This window comes from Hermetia illucens, chromosome 3 (genome assembly GCF_905115235.1).
Source record: "Hermetia illucens chromosome 3, iHerIll2.2.curated.20191125, whole genome shotgun sequence".
Taxonomy (NCBI): Eukaryota; Metazoa; Arthropoda; class Insecta; order Diptera; family Stratiomyidae; genus Hermetia; species Hermetia illucens.
The window spans coordinates 78,000,230-78,021,372 of NC_051851.1; the positions used below are offsets into that span (position 1 = coordinate 78,000,230).

At 40.0% G+C, this 21,143-nt stretch overlaps 1 protein-coding gene across 2 annotated transcripts in view; it reads right to left on the reverse strand.

Moving 5' to 3' along the window:
* Window positions 1-20,932, reverse strand: part of LOC119652736 (probable multidrug resistance-associated protein lethal(2)03659) — a 41,471-nt gene extending 20,539 nt beyond the window's left edge. The window contains exon 1 of one of the 2 annotated variants that reach the window (XM_038057033.1): window positions 20,299-20,932. In XM_038057033.1, coding sequence (XP_037912961.1) covers window positions 20,299-20,378 — 80 coding nt within the window. In that variant the 5' untranslated portion in view covers window positions 20,379-20,932. The remainder of the gene's footprint in view (window positions 1-20,298) is intronic. The other variant, XM_038057034.1, reaches the window with a different exon arrangement.
* Between the last annotated feature and the right edge of the window lie 211 nt (window positions 20,933-21,143).

Genomic DNA, 21,143 nt, shown 5'->3' on the forward strand with positions numbered 1-21,143 from the left:
GCGTCCGTTACTGGCTTCGAAAATAATATCAAATTCACTATCGCGGCGCAAGATATTAAGAAATCCAGATCCTCACAAACTAGGTAATTCAGGAAATCAAACCCTGGCTTGAAGACGCTGATTTCGCACGCAAAAAACATAAAACCGAGACAGTGCTGATCAATAGGAAGCTAACATCGATAAAGATAAGTAATCACTAACTAACCAACTCGCAACTAGCACTCAAATACCTAGGTGTCATCACTGCCCAAAAATTAAACATCAAGCCTTGGAAGTTTAGCAACAAAGACATTCGGAGTTACTACATTGCTGACGAATATAGATAGTTTAAAGCGAAGCCGTCTGCTCGTTTTCTCGAGAGCCTCGCCATTGGATTAAAAAGCGAGGATATTAGAAAGCAATTGCTGTCACATCCCGATTAAGTGCATTGCGAAGATCGCGTGTCTACCGTAAAAATAAACGAATCAATATGTGTGGCAGGCCGATCCCTATCGATATCTTGGCGAACGAAGGTCGACGTTGCTATGGCGTCCTATACCTACCGTCGGTAATTAGCACGAACTGAAACGGTACTGGAATGGCAGAAGAGTTAGGATGGTTCACTTCAGGACGCTGGAGAATCGTCCGAGATGTCTTAAAATGGATTAAACTACAGCAGAAATTAGCTACGACCTAACCCAATTCGTAAGCGGGCTCGGAGGACGTTGCGCATATCTTTATCACTTCCCCATATTGCCGGCGCGCAAGATGATTAGGAAGAAGGACGACAGCAAAAATAGTAGTGGCGATCGATAATATACTGGGGTAGGTGGAGTTTCGGAGCAAGATGGCGAACAACAGCACGAGCTACAATTTGCAACTGAGCCTGCCTCGCGATGTACATTGAATCGATTTTAATTCGATTTCCTTTTATTTTACACAAAACCTTAAAAAGGTCGATCAGGATAGCTAGACTAGAGATAATTCTTTTCTAAGTTTATAAAAACTTCCTTTGAACGGGTTCAATTCAATGCCAAAGATATTCACATCAAAGAAATCACATTTACAAAGCATATAATTTTTAAGAATACTTCGAACGAATGAATCAGTAAAGATACTTATGAAATGAATATCTGTGAATTTCAAGGAATAACCCAAAAGGAAATTCTACATCTGTCTACGTTCGCCTAGACCCTGCAACAGAGACTGGTAGAATCTAACCTTTAAACCTTGATGAATTAGCTAGCATATATATGCACAATTAACAGTGCACCTGACTACCGACGAAACATTGACGGTAGAGTTTATAAACGTACGTAACCCCCTTGAAAGGAATAATCTATTATATTTTAGTGCTTCATTCACTGGCAACTAAATGACTTTTATTTCAATTCCGGAGCCATTTATAAATCCACAGTCATTGGCCACCAAGTACGTCCAGAAGGCAGAAAATTTCTACGAAGTTCAATTCTCATCGCTGGAAATATTTTATTAGAGATTTATATACTATCGATGTAGTGAAACTCTGACGAAATGCTAAACTTCCCAATTTTTTTCTGATTCAGTTAATTTGAATAAGATGCATGCACTCCATAAACACCAGGAGGTTCAGGCCACTGTCCAAATGGAGAACTGGTTCCTCATTCATTCATTTCCCTTTGGCCCATGTTGCAGGTACTTATACAATATTTTTCTGTTTATTTTGCTAAGGCACACCTTTCAATTGCATACTGAATTTCATGTACACGACGAAACCCTCAGTCTTCCCTACTGAACAATAAAAAAAACTGAATAGCCCACCATTGATTCCATTTAATTATTAAGAGAACCATCTGCTGAATTCTAAAATCAGATGTCGACCCCTCCACAGTTCACTGGGTCACTGAACACTCTTGAATCAACCCAAATATATGTACATGCAATAAAAACCGAGTGAAAGCGTATCTTTCTGGATAGCCAAGAAAGTTATGAAAGTAAACTCTAAGAATCCAGAATCCAACAACTATAATCCGACAGTAGTTGAGTATTTCCCCAAAGCTGCAAAAAGCAATGTTTTCATTACTTCAAACGAGCATCACATGCTTCGCAGGAATATTTTATGTCAACAAATCATTACTCACAAATCTAAAACAATATCGCTAAGTCCGCTTAATTACAAATGATCATTTCTGCGGAATACCTGACCCACAAAAAGTTATACAAACAGGAATAAAAAGAGATAGGAATTTGCTCTGCACGGTTATTGCTATTGACTTTCTTTTTTCACTTTCTTTTTGAAACTGCGGTTCAAGAACTTTAGTATTTGCTGGAGAAGTTCCCAGTCTACGGATGAGATTGTCTGGGAAGACTTTTTTTGACCAAGCATTGTTTTGACGCATTGTGTCGTTTTGAATCTGCACGTTATCTACGCGGGAGGAAAGCTTGCTTCTGATGAAATACTTTCAGATATGAATGTGATATTAATGAATCTCATTTCGGTTACCGCAATTGCATTAACTCAATTGACGTAGTACAAAAAGAATGTATTCTTATTTGTTACGTTCTGGAGGCCTGTGTTGAACATCGGATTTCCTCTTTTAAAGCGAGGACTTTTTTACCTGGAATGAGTGCATGTTCCCATTCGACTAGGAGGCTACCTCGTTCAAAAAAGCCTTATCTGCACTCTATTTTTAGTGGAACAGCAATACCACTTGTTGCAGTCACATGTGCGGCAGTAGGCCATTGCATAAAGTCATGCTAACTTATTTCTGTGACAGCGTTAATATATATGTACATATACAATACTCGTAGATACTGACATAATGAGAAATTAGAAAATACTGAGGAAGAAATTTAAGCGTCTGCCAATATCAATCAACACCCTCGATTCATTATCCGTCAACACCAACGGCATATTTTTACCCATATAGATACGGGAACGTACTATACTAATACTATCTGACTCAGCGTTTAGGGAATATAAAAATTGCTGACAAACTGGAATTATCATAGTTTCCACTTGAGATGGTGAGACTTGCAATCCTCGCTTTTGTTCAAGGCAATTATAAGATAAATTTTACAAAACTACGTTAAACTTAGCCTTTTCGAAACAAACTGCAACTGGGAATTACAGATAAATTAACAAATTTCTCTCTATCTATTCTCATTATGATTTTATCTGAGACCGCATAGTGAGCGTGTTAATTAAGCAAAAAACATGCACCTAAATTTGGACGTAAATTTTAAATTTTAGCAACTTGGCAACCTTTTCAACATGGCGTATTCGTGTTTTTTTATTGAAAACAGGGTCTCCAAATTCTCAAAGTTTTATATCTTTTCTGGTTGCAGTCGTTATTTGTATCACAAGTTTGTAAAAACAAAATTGCATTGAATAGATTCATTCGAATTTTTTCTCTGTGCTACTTCGCACACCAGAAAGAAGTTGTTTCTGATTTTACCGGTACTGTTTAACAGAGATGCCTGTAACCCGTTCAAAAAACTCTTCCACCACTTGAAGTGGCTGTGATCCAGCAAGGGATTGTCCCACCACCTACACTAGAAGAAGTCAAAGATGAGTTACAAGTTCTTAATAATAATCTAATATGGCCGTAGCCGGTCCCAAGCCCGGTTGTTAAAGGACCCGCAGCTTCTCAGAGGGTAGGTGAGGAAAGTGCAGGAACTTTACAGTCTTGCAGATTACTCACTCTAGAAGCTATCAGCACACCTGGCAGCTAGGGATAAAATGCACCACCAAAAATGACAAGAAGAAGAAATTTGGGGTTCGGTATAGATAACTGGCTGGAGTCGTCTGACTTTGTGACTGGGTCGGGCTCTCGTAATGGACAGTACGGCGTCGAAACCGTTAGTCGTGGGGCGGTTCGACATCTAGGCGCCACCACGACCAGAAGCATTGCTCCAATTGCTGAAGCTGTTTCGCCACAATCTGTGGCGACTACTTCAGCAGGTTCGCGTAGGCAGCGGATAAAGTGGACTGAAGAAATGAACCTCTTCATCATCCGCTCCTACTACGAAATAACGGCGGGTGCGAGTACAACATCTTACCACCTCTTGTTGCATCAGAGATTCATAGACCATTTTCCCGCAATTCGCGTACGTGACTGCGCAGTAAGTCGCAGACCAGTACCGCGTTATTACTCGCAGCGACACAATCCCGGCCACCATCAGGGAGCTTGTTCGACTTGAGGCCATCGGGGACACTGGTGACCGAGAGTCGATGGGGTAGAGGCGGCGGCATCAACAGTACCACACCCCACTGCAGGCAACAGTTTCAGTACTCGCCGAAGCACTCTTCTCCACCGTCCAGCTGAGGTTTCTGCTAAGGTTCGGGACGAATTCCAAAGAGCATATATAGAATTCTCGGAAAGGGATCCTTTGCATAGATCAGGTATTCTCAGGCTCTATGCATCTCCATCAATTCCGGCAATTCTCTCTCAAGTCAATAATGAGATTGCATCTCGACTGTGTGCTGATATGTCCCTGCTGCAGCTACAATCATTCATGTATTGTGGTACAATTACGGCTGTCAGATTGCAAGCTGAAACTTTCTGTCGTATGCAGTCGGTTACGACGGTATGGCGAAAGTCAATCCAGACGTGTCGAAAACGCAACATACGCGAGGAACCTTTTCAAATTTCTCAACGAATCCCAACAAAGCGTCCAGACAGTACAATTTCTAGTGACAGTAGCGAAAGAGTATTAGGGTGGACTTTGGGGGTTACCCGTGAAGCATACTGAGCATGCTGACAGGATCACCGCCGAAGGCACCCACCATGCCAATACGACTGGCATGAATTTTACGGATGTTACCGAAGAGGAAGTTCGACGAGCCATAAAAAGCTCGAAGAACTGGAGGGGCCCAGATCTGGATCGGGTGCTGAATTTTTAGTATAAGAAATTTACCAGCGCACACAGTTGGTTGGCACACAGCATAAACCAGGTCATGAGTCGGCCGGAGGAATTTCCACCCTTCCTCACTGCGGCAATTAATTACCTTATCCCTAAGAAGGACACGGTGCAGGACCCCGCAGACACAAAACCGATTACTTGCTTACCGACCCTCTACAAATTTATAACGTCCATTATTAGTAGAAGGGTTAATGTGCACCTCGAGAGCAACAACATTCTGTCCGAGGAACAGAAGGGCTGCCCAGTTGGTTCAAGGGGTTGCAAAGAGCAACTCATTATCGACTCGGTAGTTGTAGGACAAACAACTAGAAGCCAAAGAAATCTCCTTACTTCCTATATCGATTATGCCAAGGCTTTCGATAACGTCTCGCATACCTGGCTAATCGACGTTTTTGGCAACAGTCATGGCAGGGTGGCATACCACCTTATCAGTGCGTACATCTGAGGGTGCTAATACCTCATAGCCTATTTATATACGGAGAGGCATTTTCCAGGAGGATTCTTTGAGTCCTCTTTAGTTTTGCATGGCACTGAACCCCCTTTCATGGCTACTGAATGATGCTAGAGGGCATGGTTTTGCAATCAAATATGGCCTACGTACTAAGAGCGAACTGTACTAAGATAGCATCAAACTATATGCTGGTACTGACGACCACCTTAGAGGTCCTTTGCAAGTAGTAGATATGCTCAGCCGTGATATTCGAATGGATTCTGGGTTAAACAAGAGTCGAGTCCGAGCCACCGATTTGGAAAACGTCCAGCGGCGGATACGGACAACCATGTCCAAATTCTGAATGCATCATCCAAACTTTGCCGTGGAGCGGATGAACCTGCCTCGTTCCATTGGAGGTAGTGGCGCGGTTGACGTGGCGGCACAACATCATCGCTTATTTTTTTGTCGTAAATAGCAGACAAGTCCCTTGCACACAAAGAGCGGGTGGAGAACAACCAGTGCAGAATGTGTGGTTCGGCATTAGAGACGTTGGACCATTTCATTTCTGGCTAGACTGTTATGACACCGGTGCAATACATGAACAGGCACAATGCTGTATGTAAGGTAATTCACCAAAATCTTTAATACAAGGGATGGAGATGGGCTGATCACGGGAACATGTCCGGTCCGGGAAATCAAAAAAATTCGACATCTCGAGCGGGTGGTTTTAGTTCTCATAACATTGTCAGCTATAGGTATTGTACCTAAATCCCCCACGGCTTCTCTTGATATCCTAGAACTTTCGCACAGTCTGATTCAGACCATGCAGAAGTACACCATTCCGCATACGTGCTGGATGTTGCGGGGAGTTTTCGACGGATTCTCCCATTGACCTACCACCAGCGCCCCTTTACCTTTTAAGTAGGTAGGATCGCCCGAGCCTAAATGCTTGACACTTAGTGCTGGTATTAGGTAAAATCCAGCATGATTTGATTCAGGTACTCATTCACAGCTGAGTCGACTACAAATTCCATTGCCATCAGTGAGACTTGAACTACGACCTTCCGTACGACAACCTTGTGCTCTAACCACTCAGCTATCCAGACACAAGTTCTTAGAAAATAGAAAACATTAGGAATTAACGAAATCCTAGCGGAACTAATAAAGCAGGAATATTGGTGCTAGAAGCAGCAATCTATGAACTTCTGAAATTTATACCATATGCATATAAAAGAGGTGTCAACGTCTGCAATGATAATTCCTTCTAGACAAATCCACGATCGACCAGATATTCTAAGTGAAGCAAGTCAGGGAAAAATAATGAGGATATAACGTTGATTTCTTTTAAATCTTCGAAAACTTGAAACTAGCATACGACAGTTCAGATTAGGTACAACACGTTTCAGCTGCTGCTGGATCGTATAAATACTCTCATAGTAAATGTATGAAGCAATTCTTTTGTGTCGGACATATTCGATGCTGGATACGCTAGAGGGGTATTTCTAGTTATTAAATTATTTTAAATAGACGGTTTTTGCTTTTTCGCTAGAATTATTTATTTTTTTCACCTATACCGATACTGCAGGAATCACTTGTTCTCTTCATCAGTGCTACACGTCCCCAATGAAAGAAACAAGTAGTTCCAGAAATATCGAGGTGAGGTGAATCCACTCGTGACTTTCAGAAATCATTTGGATGCCTCATCAGATTCATGTTCTCCCACGGTAAAATCTGCTCTCAGTGGGAAGTCTGCACCTAGTGTCTTCGGCGCGGTCAGTCAGAAAGGATAGTACAACAACTCTCTACAGTCGGACTGTCGGTGGCGCTGTTGCCTCATTCTTCCAGAAAATGGCATGGAAAGGCTCAGCTGATTCCCTAAAAAGGATGAGTTGGCTGACTAGGACTCACTTAAAAAACCCGACGGTACTTTCACAAGCTCCAGAGCTGAGTATTTCCAGATTCTTTTGGAAGTATGCCATCAGGGAGAACAGGGGATAGAAGTGAGAAGTAGAGAATTGGCGGTTTCCACAAACTTTTCAGCACGAAAGTATTGCAAGGAAGATTGGAACACTGCGACTGCCATACTATCATTTGAACACTTCAAATAACTTGGTGTGGAGGGCATCCAGCGATGCTAAAAAAGGGCATTGATCACTTAGGGCAGCTTCTAAAAAATATTTTTCGTGGATGGCTTATTCTGGGTTACGTGCCTACCTCTTGGCAGAAAGCTAAGGTAGTCTTCATACCAAATCCAAAGAACTTCAGATAAATCAGCTTAATGTCATTTTCGCTGAGATCTTACCTACTAAATAAAACCAACACGCTTACCAGCATGGGAGTTTGGTTTTCACTCTTTGGTTTCAAAGATAGAGGACGCAACTCTGGCGAGTACCCGGTGAGGGTGTTCGTGGACATTGAAGGAGCTATTGCCGTTTCTGAGGACTACGTTGATTGAATCACTACTTTGTGAACTGCAAAATCACTCAAGTTTATGTGGATGACGTGCCTTCCAGAGATGAGGGGGACAATCCTTCAACTCTCCGTACAATTGAAATATCTGGGAGTCATTCTAGAAAACAAGCTTCTTTGGAGTAAACTTGTAAAGGAAAATATAAAAAGAGCTCTTACAGCTTATGTTCTGTGTAGGTGGACCTTTGCCTCGACATGGAGACTTAGGCCTCAGGTAGTAATGTGGACATGTGTTGCTATCATTAGGCCGATGTTCGCTTATGTATCCGCAATGTAAACAAAAGAGTTTTCCCTGTAAACTAGCCACACTGCAAAAAACTGTGTGACCGGGTATTACCGGTGCTATGAATACGACATCCGGCGGAGCTCTAAATGCATTATTTAATTTGCAGCCCTTGGAATTTATTTATTCATTCGATTAGATCTTCTTCTTTTTCTTCAGCCTTTGTCCCGTTCACAAGCGGGGTCGGCTCGTCGTGATCGGCTTCACCATTTGGCTCTATCGAATGCCTGATCTGGGTGCAATCTCGAGGCTTTCAAATCTATGGGGAAACAATGGACATAGGGAGCACAAAGCATTAGAAGAATTACTGGGAGAACTAAATCCCTTTTCGCAATGCCATTTGCCATATATCTGTTTGATAGAGGATATGAACTTATCTTGAAACGAAGAGAAAACTGGGGCGAACCACGTTTGTCAAGATATAGTAACTTCCTCTATACCGATGGCTCAAGAACAGAATAGAAGTTTGGAGCAGGAGTCTACCTATCGAATAACAAGTCGGAATACCGGAAGCTCGTGCTTCGGGTATAAAGGTTTTGTGTTCACCTAATGTAAGAAATTTCAACGCACATTTTTTTATCCGTATATAGCTACAAATGCTACAAATCCAACATAATCCTTCATATTTTTCCAAACTACGAGACATACGTACATATTACAGCCATAGATATTACGCTCACCCTAAACAAACAAACTGCCTATTTTCGAACGCTGTACACATATATGCACGTATATAAATTGATCCTACCCATATTTCCAATTTACTTCTTATATCTATCTGAATTAAGCACTACCCGCAAAGTTCATTAGCACGCATATACTATATACCTATATACACACATGTCTGGTTGGAGTAATTGATATTCATATACAAATGACTAAAAGACTAAAACAAAATAATTCTTTCCAACCCCATTCATAAGAACTCATTTCGTTGTGGTATTGACGAATTGATATGTGATGATGACGTCATGCAGGTTGTAGAGTGCACAAAATTCACAAAAAAATGTGAAGTTTCACCCTCTATAACTTTGTTAATAATAGTTGGATTTTTTTCAAACTTGACCAACTTGTGCCTTATGTTCTTCCTTATACGCATGCCAAATTTTGTAATTCTAGGATAAATATAAGGGGGGTACCGGTTGAATTTCTAAAATGTGGAAATATACTATTATTAACTTTATTTGTGCAGATATCGGGACGGGATATATTTTGAGGCCTAGATTTCGTAGAGATGCACCACTGTGATTTTTTTCAGATTTTTCGGTTGGATAGCTTCTGAGAACGAGACCTGTTACACTTTTTGGGGGTCATATTTTGAGCCCTCACTCCCCTATGTTTCACCCAATATCAAATATTGAACCAGTTTCGAAAAGTACTAATTAAGACCTTTCATTTGATACCCCACATGGCTACATTCTGTGAAAAAAAAATTTGCACCTTCCATTCACATGTATGGGGAGCCCCCCCTTAAACTTAACGCAAGATGGCGCCACTTACTGCATGTAAAGGGAACACCAGATTACATACTTCCACCGATTTTCGTGAGAAACGGTCCAGCCGTTTCCGAATAAATCGGCTGTGACAGACAGACAGACAGACAGACAGACAGACGGACAGACGGACAGACAGACACCGTCTCGATTCTAATAAGGTTTTGTTTCACACAAAACCTTAAAAATGGGAAGTGAACTTTTCCCTTGGGATAGTACACAACGGTTTTTCAGTTTGAAGTGTATGCGATCCTTAAGGGCTGAAGGGCAGGTGCATCCCAATCTATGGCCAGAGTCAAGCTGGATTGAGCGCGTTGGACAGTCCTTTAATTACCCCAAAAATCTCTCAGGAATGTAGAAATCTTTCGAATTGTATTTCTAGATTCAATACGTTGGAACTACTCTGGGTACCCGGTTGTTGTGATGTAGAGGGAGTTGAAATCTCGGATGGCTTAGAAATTGAATTCTCCCATGCCCAGACCGGAATCAGCATTGGCTAACGCTGCTATCAAAAACTGGGAATAAGCTTGTCATAATGGTAGGTGGAGGAGCATTAATGCTGCTAACCACACCAAACTTTTGCTAATAGAACCAAGCAAGCATACTTCAAAGTTAATCCAGTCGAAAAGCAGGAAGACACGTAAGGGTATTGTAGGCATTCTGACTGGCCATGAGTGCCCCGCATGTGGACCCATCAGACATCAGGTCTCAGGTGTTGATGTGCTCCAACTGTACTGGACATCCTGCGATGTATAAACGAATCCGAGATATTCTGTTAGACGACGTCGTCAAGGATGCAGTTCTGTTTAAGTTAAATTCAATGATTAGCACTGGTGACCTACTGATGGTTATCATTATGTGCACATTGCGAAATATCACACTCAGAAACGACTTCTGCACTAACCTACACTAATTACACAATTTCTTCATATTTTATGGAAAGATCAGTTCAAATGTTCCAGTATCATACTCTTAATAGTGCAGAGTCAAGTAGGTCTATATCTCCACTTATACACATATGTGCATACATATATTGTAGGAACGTTGAATCCCAAAGGAAGAAAATATTTTTGTGAAAGTATGTTGGTTTGAAAGATAACAAAATAACTTTTGATAGCGTGGAGTGACTTTACAGGATTAGTTATAAGACGCTAGGCAAACTAACCCCAGTTAATTCCTTCGAGCACTTGCATATCTATCGAATGCTCGCTGGTTGTTGACCTCCCTAAGTCAGTAAATAAAAACACTGAAAGTGTGAGAAATTGCATGTCAGAGCAGAAAGTAAATAAAATAAGTGAGTTTTGTCGCTACTGTTTTCATATTTGCATTTCACTTAATTAAATATTTCATGTGAGGAGTAACGACTTTGTTTTTAGAGTAGTTGACCTTGTTGTTAAATATCTTGCCATGCCTGCACCAAAAAAAACTATTAGATAACTGTTACACAATCACTAACACATATACACGAAGAACTCATCCACAAAGTGATTATATAATTATAGAAATCTTCCACAGAACAATATCCTTAATAAAGCCACTTATTTTAAATTTCTGCCATCATTTTACGCTAGAAACTGCTTCAAGGTGCTTCATCTTTTGTTTGAATTAAATTTAAGACATTATGCAAGATTGCTGTCGAAAAGAAGATTGCAGCGAAAAATGACTTCCTAATTATATCTATTTTTGAAAGCATGGTTGATGTAAGAGAGTGGTAGCAAGTGGAGTAGCAAACTGTCGCAATTAGGAGTCACTTCTACCGGGCAAAAAAGTAATCTTTGACATATACATATGTATGACAAAAGCAAGATATTATACGAAATTTAGCTAGATAGTAACGGTTGGTTACTCCAATAGTTTAACTATAATTTAATAGTCTTAGAATGCAGCTGGAAGAAGCGAGTGTACGTCGCTGGCTTAAGTCAGAAAATCAGGAGTAAATTGCAATTTTTTCAACAAAAATGTTGGATCCAATGCTGTAATTTTTACCAAAGGGTCATTACAAATCAAGTCTCTAGTATTAAACTGCATGTATGCGCTACATGCGTTGAAACTTGACATTGATTCTCATTAACATCTAAAGTTCGAGATGATTAAAAAGTTGTAAGGATTTAGTTTCGGAAAAGAATATATAGACATACACAGTTATCGAAATATAGTAATTCCAACCATCCGCGAGTCCAGGCAAGAATTTTCCTCTGTTGATATGCCCATATCGGAGCTCAACACTCATATGGCAAAAAGGATCTTAAGGAACTTAATGAATATATACTTTTTATTAGCTGAGATCCTATCTCTGTGGTATTGTAAGGTGCGAGTATAAGGGAAGTGACTTAATTATACAAAATGCTTGAGACAAATATTGGTTTACTAAATGTAGAATTTTTTCATGCAACATAAGAAAAAAGTACCGGCAGAAGAAAGCAGGAAGGACTAGGTGAATTTTGCCCCGGCATAATATAAAACTAATAAATCAACTTAATTCCCCCCAATCACTGCTTAAAATTAAAACAAATACCACATTACCATAAACATCGCATTAGGGGTTGATATATTTTTTTAGCAATTCTTTTTATTGGCTCAAATTCTTCCTTAAGGGGTAATACTACCTTCTGTGCAAAGAATCAAGAGTCATTTCCAACGATTTCTAAATATTTTTAAATATTTCTAGTTTACTTTAAAACAAAATGGCGACGCAATTACGCAATGAAGCCCCTGTTTTTTGAGTGACCTTCATGGGCGTCTTCATGTCGTAAATTTTTTCTAGAGCAAAAAACCGAAAAAGTTTCCTAAAGTGTGCTACTATACTATAATTTTTAGTAATAAGCTGCAAAACCTCCTTTAAGTTTTTTTAAGGTTTAGTGTAAAACCGGTTCTATCTATCACACGCATTGTTCTCGGGAACGGTTGTACCAATTGACAGCAAACTTGGGGAAACGGTGGGAACTGTGAATGCTCACGTATACAGTGAGTTACATCATTCTACGTCGAATTTAAGGGGGAGAGGTCCCCATACATGCAAAAAAAATGTTCACCAAATATAGCCATATGGAGTATCAGATGAAAGGTCCCGGTTAGAACTTTCCGAAGCCGTTTTGAAATTTGTTGGAAGAGTGGAAAGTGCGGGGGGTCATAAGTGATAATTTCTTTCACAGATCTATTCTCAGACTACCCAACCGAAAAACCTGAAAAAAATTCATAAAGCTGCAACTATATGGTAATTCACTCCAAAACCCCCAAAGTTTATCCTAGAATCATGAATCATGCAGCAGTATAGGCAATAACATAGAGCATGATCCTATCAAGTTTGGTGGAAATCGCACTATTACTAACAAAGTTATAATAGGTCAAAGTTGTCGCTTCTATACTTCCAATGTCAGTATCATGCGAAAGTGGATAGTCTCACATAATATATGCATATAGATTACGCGGTAGTTACTAATGAGACAAATGTCCACTCAAATGTTTTTATTAAAAAATTACACAAAATCTTTCATACCTGAAGCGTCTAGCTTCCGTTTTTCCAATTCGTTTATGGCTATTTTGGAACACTTTGACCCTAGATAAAAAAATTTTGGCTGTGAGTTCTAGAATTTCGCCCATATATTTTTTCAAATAGATGTGTTTTTTTAGCAACTTTACAGTTTGATCCTAGCCTTAGGGCCGGAAAGAGCCACATCTCTGTTGTATATCAGTGACTGCCTTTCATCTTCTGGTGTGATTACAATCTTCCTTCGTGTCTCCTATTCAACCTGAATATATTACATCCTTGCACGTATGGCTATTTATACAATTCGGCACTCATCGCAATTAAAATAATTATATCCTATAACAATCCTGAAGGTCACCTTGCAGTGACACGTCTTATCTCTAATCTTAGAGTTGATTTTTACATAGATTGATTTTATCCACAGCCAATGATTAGCCCCCTACATGAGGATGGACGATTCCGTAGCCTACATAACGACGAAATCAATGAGCGATACCATGACCATCCGGTTGTGGATAAAATCCGGCTCAATAGGTTACGGTGGGTGGGTCACTTAATCCGTATGGATGAGGATAAGGGCAATATCTATGGGAGAAAAAGAAGACGAGGCAGACCCTGCCTAAGATGGAGCGATGGCGTAGGTTAGGACGCCAGACAGCTTTTAGAGATATCGAATTGGTGGACCTCGGCCCAAAACCGGGATGTCTGGAGTTCCTTATTAAGGCAGGCCTAGACCGGATACCGGTTGTTGCGCCTTTGATGATGATGATGAATGATTCCCTATTGGCAACTACAAATTGAAAATTTATGTGCAGGGCTCACTATACTAATTTCGTGAGATGAGCATCTACTGCACCGATTAAGTGTTCATTAATTGAGACTACGGCATTCAGTTTAGCTATTTAACCGTCAACAACCGCCGAGGTTACACTTGTCACACCTACCCGTGCACGTACACAAAAATGACAACTTCGACAACTGGTATCTTTAAATGTAGGCTGATGTAATTCTAAGAGTCTTATCCGCCGAGTTAGGATACTGAAACACACGAACTAAATTTCCATCGTGCTGATTTCGTGGCCCTGAATAAATATTTTCCATCTGTACACTGCAGAATATATCACCTTAACAGGTTATATTGGCATTCTACGATGCCCTGGATTGTATATATACGTTTTCGTCCCTTGCTGAACATACCAATTTAAAATTGTCTGTCTAATGTACTTTAAATATTTGTAATGATTTTCAGGCCAAACATACATCTAGACTGTGTGCTCTGGCAGTAGCAAAACTCTACATGCAGTTCCTCACCGGGCAAGGAACTACTGGATAAATCCTACCTATTAAAACCTTTTTCAAAAGCTTCAACGGAACAAGCGGGAGAAAGGAGAGTAATAATATGAAGGGTATCAGTTCGATGCCAGCTCGAAAGATCAGATCTGTGCTGACCAGATATCAGAAAGATAGGCAAACGTGTTATGGGTATTTTCACCAACTGCAACTCACTAGCTGTACTTTGGTATGTTCAGATTAGCAGTGGTAGAAGATAATGCAATATGTGTCCGATTTCCAACGAGAAAGCGGAATCTGCCAAACACTTTCTATATGGGTACTTCTGTATGAGTGAGTCTATGGACGACAGACTTCTGGTGATGATATACGACAATGATGGTGAGTAGTATCACGTCCGCTAATGGCATCCTCACTACTTTAAGGTAGTCTTTCCCAAAAATCTTGTGTTTTCCTATTGCACGTGGTCTAGGGTGATCCACTGGTCGGCCACTTAGAGATTGTGGATTCCATTACTTGGCGTAGACAGCAATGCAGTTGCCGCCCTTTCGTAAAGTACGACCTATCCACTATCGCGTCTACCTTCTAATCAACGTGTCTACCGAAGCCTGTCCCGTACGCGAACAAGTCTGAAATTGTATCGACTAATGCACATAAGTACTTTTCAATATAAACCAAAGCGACGTTAATATTTGGTAATACCACATTGTCCGAAAATAATCCATTAAGTTGAGCGTGCACGGTCACATATATTCATTCTTGGAACATTTGCAGAGTATCGTGAGTATCGAAGTTTCATCAAAACAGCTTGCCTTTGTAAAAGAGTGTGCTATAAAAATCTAAAACGTTTAGTATTTAATTTTACGATCTGGCAAAAGTAAATATAACCTGTTTATATCTGTTAGAAAGCAGTGTCATGACATAGATAATAGGGATAATAGGTCACTTGGGGCCTCAAAGCGGGGCCCGGCAAAAGCGGCGTGGACAATAACCGCAAGCACAATCCTTCTCGGCATAATATCGGATATTAATAAGATGATTAAAGTAAATAGTAAAATGAATTTAAACTTGGACAAAATGCATTATGCAACCAAAAATATCGGCAGGAAATTTGGAGCAGTGATTAAAACGACCAGACAACGGAACTCGAAAAATTTCGGGTAGGCAACATAACCCTTCAATATAAACCATTTGGAAACCAAGACCATCTATCGTCGACGATGAGCAATAAGTACTGGAAAAATCTGACACGCATGCATTTGTGAAAGACATTGCAAATTGTTTTTCGGTATTTGAAATGGCTCGGAAAGGTGAAGAAGCTTTGAAAGTATGTTTCGCATGAACTTACTGACCAAAACACGGAATTTGCACTTCTCTGCTTTCCCAGAACATAAAGGAAGAAATTATCGCAGATCAGCACAATGGCTAGATGCGATGCGAGCCTTCAAAGATGGTAATGGTGACTTTTTGGCGGTACATAGCTGGAATTGCCCTCCATTTCTTTGTACAATGCGATGAAAGCACTGCGCTCATTCATTCAGGGGAAATTGCGTAGCCATCAATTGATCAACAGGATGCCATAACAACAACATAACACAACAACAACATAACACAACAACAACATAACACAACAACAACACACATATTTTCAGAACAACTGCCCAAAAATTTGCAGTATAAAATTTTCCCTGATCCAGCTTATTAACCCGACCTCTCGTCAACCGACTGCCACTTTTTTGAGACATTTCGATTACTTTTTGGCGGAAAAATAAATTAGCAATGAAGCGACTGTCGAATTTGTCATCGAATTCAGACTAGAAAGTAGAACTTTCACGAAACTATCATAAGCGCTGTTGTGCCTCGTCACCAAAAGTATATCAAAACTGTTAACGCCTTTTTGACTAACAAATTTAATTTAAATTTAGGCTACAGTTGTTAGAAATTTTCCTGTTTCCTCTTTTTGTATAAAACAAAATCTTATGAGAATCGGTTTCCTCTTTGTCTGATCATTTGTGTGTCGATCTTTTTCCAGAAATAATACCATTAAAAACCGCAGTGCGTGATTTTAACCTGCCAAAACCATCCCTTCCCACATTGAGACACTGACCCCAATAGTACTCCAGCGTCTATGCTGTAGCTCGCAGTGTCGTAATCAAATCACCTTGAATACCTACAGATGTTTTAGAAGGCCGACTACATTCTAGCTGATTGGGAGTGATCTATTGTAAATAACCTTCTTCGATAACTTGTGCATGATAGCGCACTCGGTGTTTGTCTGCCTTAGAAATAAGCACAAGCAGCTGACCTTTCCACTATTTCGTAAATGTTCCTTTCTTAAACGATGGGGAAAATAAACCTAGTTTCATTTCGCCGCCATGTTGTTAATTCCATCTAAACCTAGCGCTTTCTTATTGCTGATTAGTCGGTTTTCCCAACAGGATTCCTCTTCAGTTATCGGCGGAGCCTCCCCTACTTCAGGTCATCTTCGCTCAGGGCCAAATTTTCTGGTCGTGGAAAAGACAGCGTACTCACTATTTTCTGCACCAATACCGCATAGCTACTTTGTGGTGATCCTTTTCTCTTTACTAAAGTCATACCTACCCTTTAGCCGGGTTGGTTCTTGGACTCTGGTACCAATTCCTACAGCATTAACTCATACTACCTACTAGAATCATTTGAGGAACCACCAAACCTGAAAATGATTGCCTTTGTAGGCTCCACCTTATTAGAGTCTCCTGGCATATTTAAGACTCGCTCGGCGTTAGCCCATCTCAGAGCCTGCAGGCCCTTTACAACTTTTAATGTGTCAAATTGTAACATTTTATTGGCATTTTACCCAGCAAGCTGATTTAGCCTATTTGCGTTCCGCCACACATCGCACCTTCTATAGCAGAGTCTTTTAGTTCTGGTATTTCAAATGACTTAGTAGCTCTCTAAAAAAGTCGCCCCCTGTCACTTTTGCTAGTGGCGTCGGCCAGATTTTTACGCTGGAGTATTATTTCGTATTTATAAGATTTGACAGTTACTTTTATTATATTTATTAACGAACTTGACTAGGCCATCAAAAAACTTGTAATGACCTGCAGGATCGTTCGTAGTGCGTAAGCTCACATTAAATAGAACCAGATATCTAAGTAATCGAATACAGTGGAGTTTTGATAGTAATTCCAAAGCAAACCGTGAGAAACTGTGAAAATTTTACCCCTAATTAAACAACCAGTTCTCAGTTTAATTTTTTATGAAGTCCCTATAGTCATTAAACTAAGCCTATTAGGAACCTTCGACAAAGATATAACAATGCAACCCGAAAAAGTAAATCGACTTCATACTCTTTATGAAGGTTGCTGAAAAATTATAATCAAATTCTGTGGCAGTAACACAATGGGACCTGAATAATTTATTGTTGAGCGGTAGAGACAATGGAGATAGGAAACAAGTCGGGAATTAATAAAAACATTTTAGTGGACATTTGTCCCATTTGTACCTAGCACGTAATATATGCATATATTATGTGAGAATATCTAATTTCGTGTGATATTGACATTCAAAGTCTTGAATTTGCACAGAAACGACAACTTTAACTTATTATAACTTTGTTAATAATAGTGCACATAACTTGGTATTATCGCTTATATTGCTATATTATAGCCTACATTGCTACAAAATTTCATGATTCTGGGTTAAATTTGAGGGGGATTTTACAGTCAATTACTAAAAATTATAGGCCACATGACATATAGTGGCACCCTCCTGATTTTTTTTCAGATTTTTCGGATAGGTAGTTTCTAAGAAATGATCACTTTCGACGCCCAGCGCTCCCCACCATTCGTATGAATGTCTAACTAACTAAGACTAAGCTTTGGAAAGTACTAACCGAGACCTTTCATTTGATACTCCACATGACTATATTAGATCAAAAAAAATTTTAGTTAATGGCTATAACCCTTTCCTAGGAAAATGCGTGTGATAGACGATAGATAGATAGATTTTTACGCAAAACCTTAAAGACGATCTACTGTCTCAGAATGTAAGCTAAGCATGGGATGCTATAATGTCGCGACGGCGTTTAAACCAAAGCAGAAAACCAAACTCCCACGAACCAGAAATTCTCGTCGTGAAGGTCGACTCGCCTCCGGAGAGGTGACTCTGGCGGGGAGCTGGGAAAAGACCGGAACAGCGGAAGCTGAAGAATACCGTAATTTTTTAGCCTCAAGAAGGCATACGTAGAAGCAGACGGGATTATTAGCACATGGGCCGCTACGTACAAATTGTAAAGGCAAAATCCACTTCAAAGTACGTGCCTGCAACTCTTTTTGTAAATAATTATGAATCTTTTTCAATAAAAGGGATCCCTTGTAGTACCTAGGAGAACTGCAATGAACTTATGGATGTATCGGATATAACAAGGCCCCGGGATTGGTTAGAATTGGAAACAGAGCTACTACCGAGTGTGAATAGTGCATGGGAAAAATAGCATTTTCCGCAAGTGGAAAAGACGGAAGTTGATGTTTCTACGAGAAACCCAAAAACTACCTGGCGTATCCTTTGCACATCACTTTAGACGCTATTGATATAGAGGAGGATCTACTAGAGCAGCATTTAAGGCTTTTGCGAGCGCATTCTACCGATATTCGCTATAGCCATGGTCGTGGATCCTGCTTGGGAAATGATAACTGTTGCTAAATGCTTAGTAAATTTTACGCAGTGGCATCCAAGATATCATAAACGCTTTTAATTCAGCCAAATGTGGTAACATTCAATGTATTTCGGCTAATGAGGATGTCTCTGGCCGTACTTCCAAAGCAACGCGGCGATGTGGAACTACATGAACCACTCGTATTGGCAAATCATTATAACGAGTGAATAAACTGGCACACGAAAGGACGGAACTAGCCATTTATTGCGATTAATGGGGGGTTGGGGAACACGAGATCACCTCAAAATCGGTCGTTTTAGACCTGAAGGTGAGGATCAACACCAATATGAGTGACTGATGTTGTGTCTTTAGCAAAAATTATACGACGCGGCAAAGTGTAGAAGCACGGTGCTTCTTGTAGGCGTGATGAAACACATGCTGGTGCATACGGTTTCTGATTAGACAAGAACAGGCAGTGCGTAACATCGAGGGATGAGTCCTATGAATCTTCTAGTGAAAGAAAAACACACTCATTCAAAGTAACTACGGGCTTCCAAAGAGACGCTAGGAAGGAGCTGCGCAGGAAATTGCAGTAACTATTCCGAAAGGGAACCTGGCCTCATTCACAAATACCATGTATTGTTGGGTCAACCAGAGATACTCGTGAACTGTGTCAGATATGCTGGTACACCATTATCCGTAGAAAAAAATTAGGTTCCTAGACTGAAAATTTAGACATAGAAAGTGGTGTTCCCTTCAAAATTTTGGGAACGTATTCGAATGCTATCGGAATTAGTAGGTTTTAGTTGAGGTGCGCCTATATAAGAACTGCCTACAATAAACCACAAATTGGAATAGTCACTTCTTATGGTTAACTATAATGTAGTTTCACAGCTCAAAAATAAGTATACCATTATTTTCACTGGAGAAAGGATTTCGAGGTGAGTCTCGTCAGTGTCCCAAATAGACAATGGTACATGGAGACAATGTGGCAGTAACACGACCGTACACAACGAAACCCTATGCTAAAATTTAGTGGCAGTGAACTTTCGGAAAATTTTGAAGGCTCGCAGTACGAACAATGCTGGTAACGATCTTGCACTTTATATGTATAATATTTATTCACATCAAACTCAGTTGAAATAAAATAAAACTTGTGCAAACACTTCCACAAAAAGTTCGAATTTCCTACCGCGTTCAATTATTGGTGACTACTGAAACTAAATGATTGGTTCGGTGGGCTTGATATAATCACCACACATTAAGAGTAATTACGGAATAAAACGTTTCGTGCTGATATAAAATTCTAGAAAAACATCTTACCAAAATGTCCATTTCGACAAGAAGCTGGCATCGACCGTGGGGTTGATTTTTCTCTTGCAGTCTTCCTTGCTCCGATTCATTCTCGAATTCTTTCAACTATTATATTCACTTCAATTTATATTCAGCAAGGACCTTTACTATTACTGCGAACATTTGACAAACGATTAACACTCCGAAAGGCTTTCTCCTCTTCTTCGATGTATCCGTTTTATCCTAATTCTGAGCTATGGAAAATCTGAACCTGTGTCGATGCAATTCGATTTTTCCTCTTCGTGGTAACTTTCACACACAAAAATTTCAAAGGACCTCTGGATGTGGATATCACTAGCAACGTCTTCACTTGGGCTGTGACACGACTGCGACGAATTGATCCCACGGACTGAAATTTTTTTACTTAAACGTAGCACTTTATTTCACATATTTAATTCCGGCTTAGTATCAGTACCGCATTAACGAATGATTTATCTTGATTCATCACTCTTTTTATTATTCTTTGTCGTTTTGCCCTCCTCCTTTTGTTTTTCTACAAGAAGCGCGTAACCAGACGATTAGATTGAACCATAAAAACGATAATATGTACCGAAATCACATCAAAAAACAAATATTTGACGCTTCTATTTAATTTTTAGCTCCACGGCAAGAACAACCCCCGAATTTGTCACTACTCACAGCAGCATCCCGGCTGCAAAATGATTTATTTTTTCCGAAATGTATGCACATTCGTGATAGCAGACAGCATCTTGGCTGGAGCTATCGAGCCTAATAATCTTCAACAATGCAAATGTGCAAAAAGATACTCGTACTATTTTTTGGCCCGAAAACTGCCATCCGTCACAGAAGAAGAT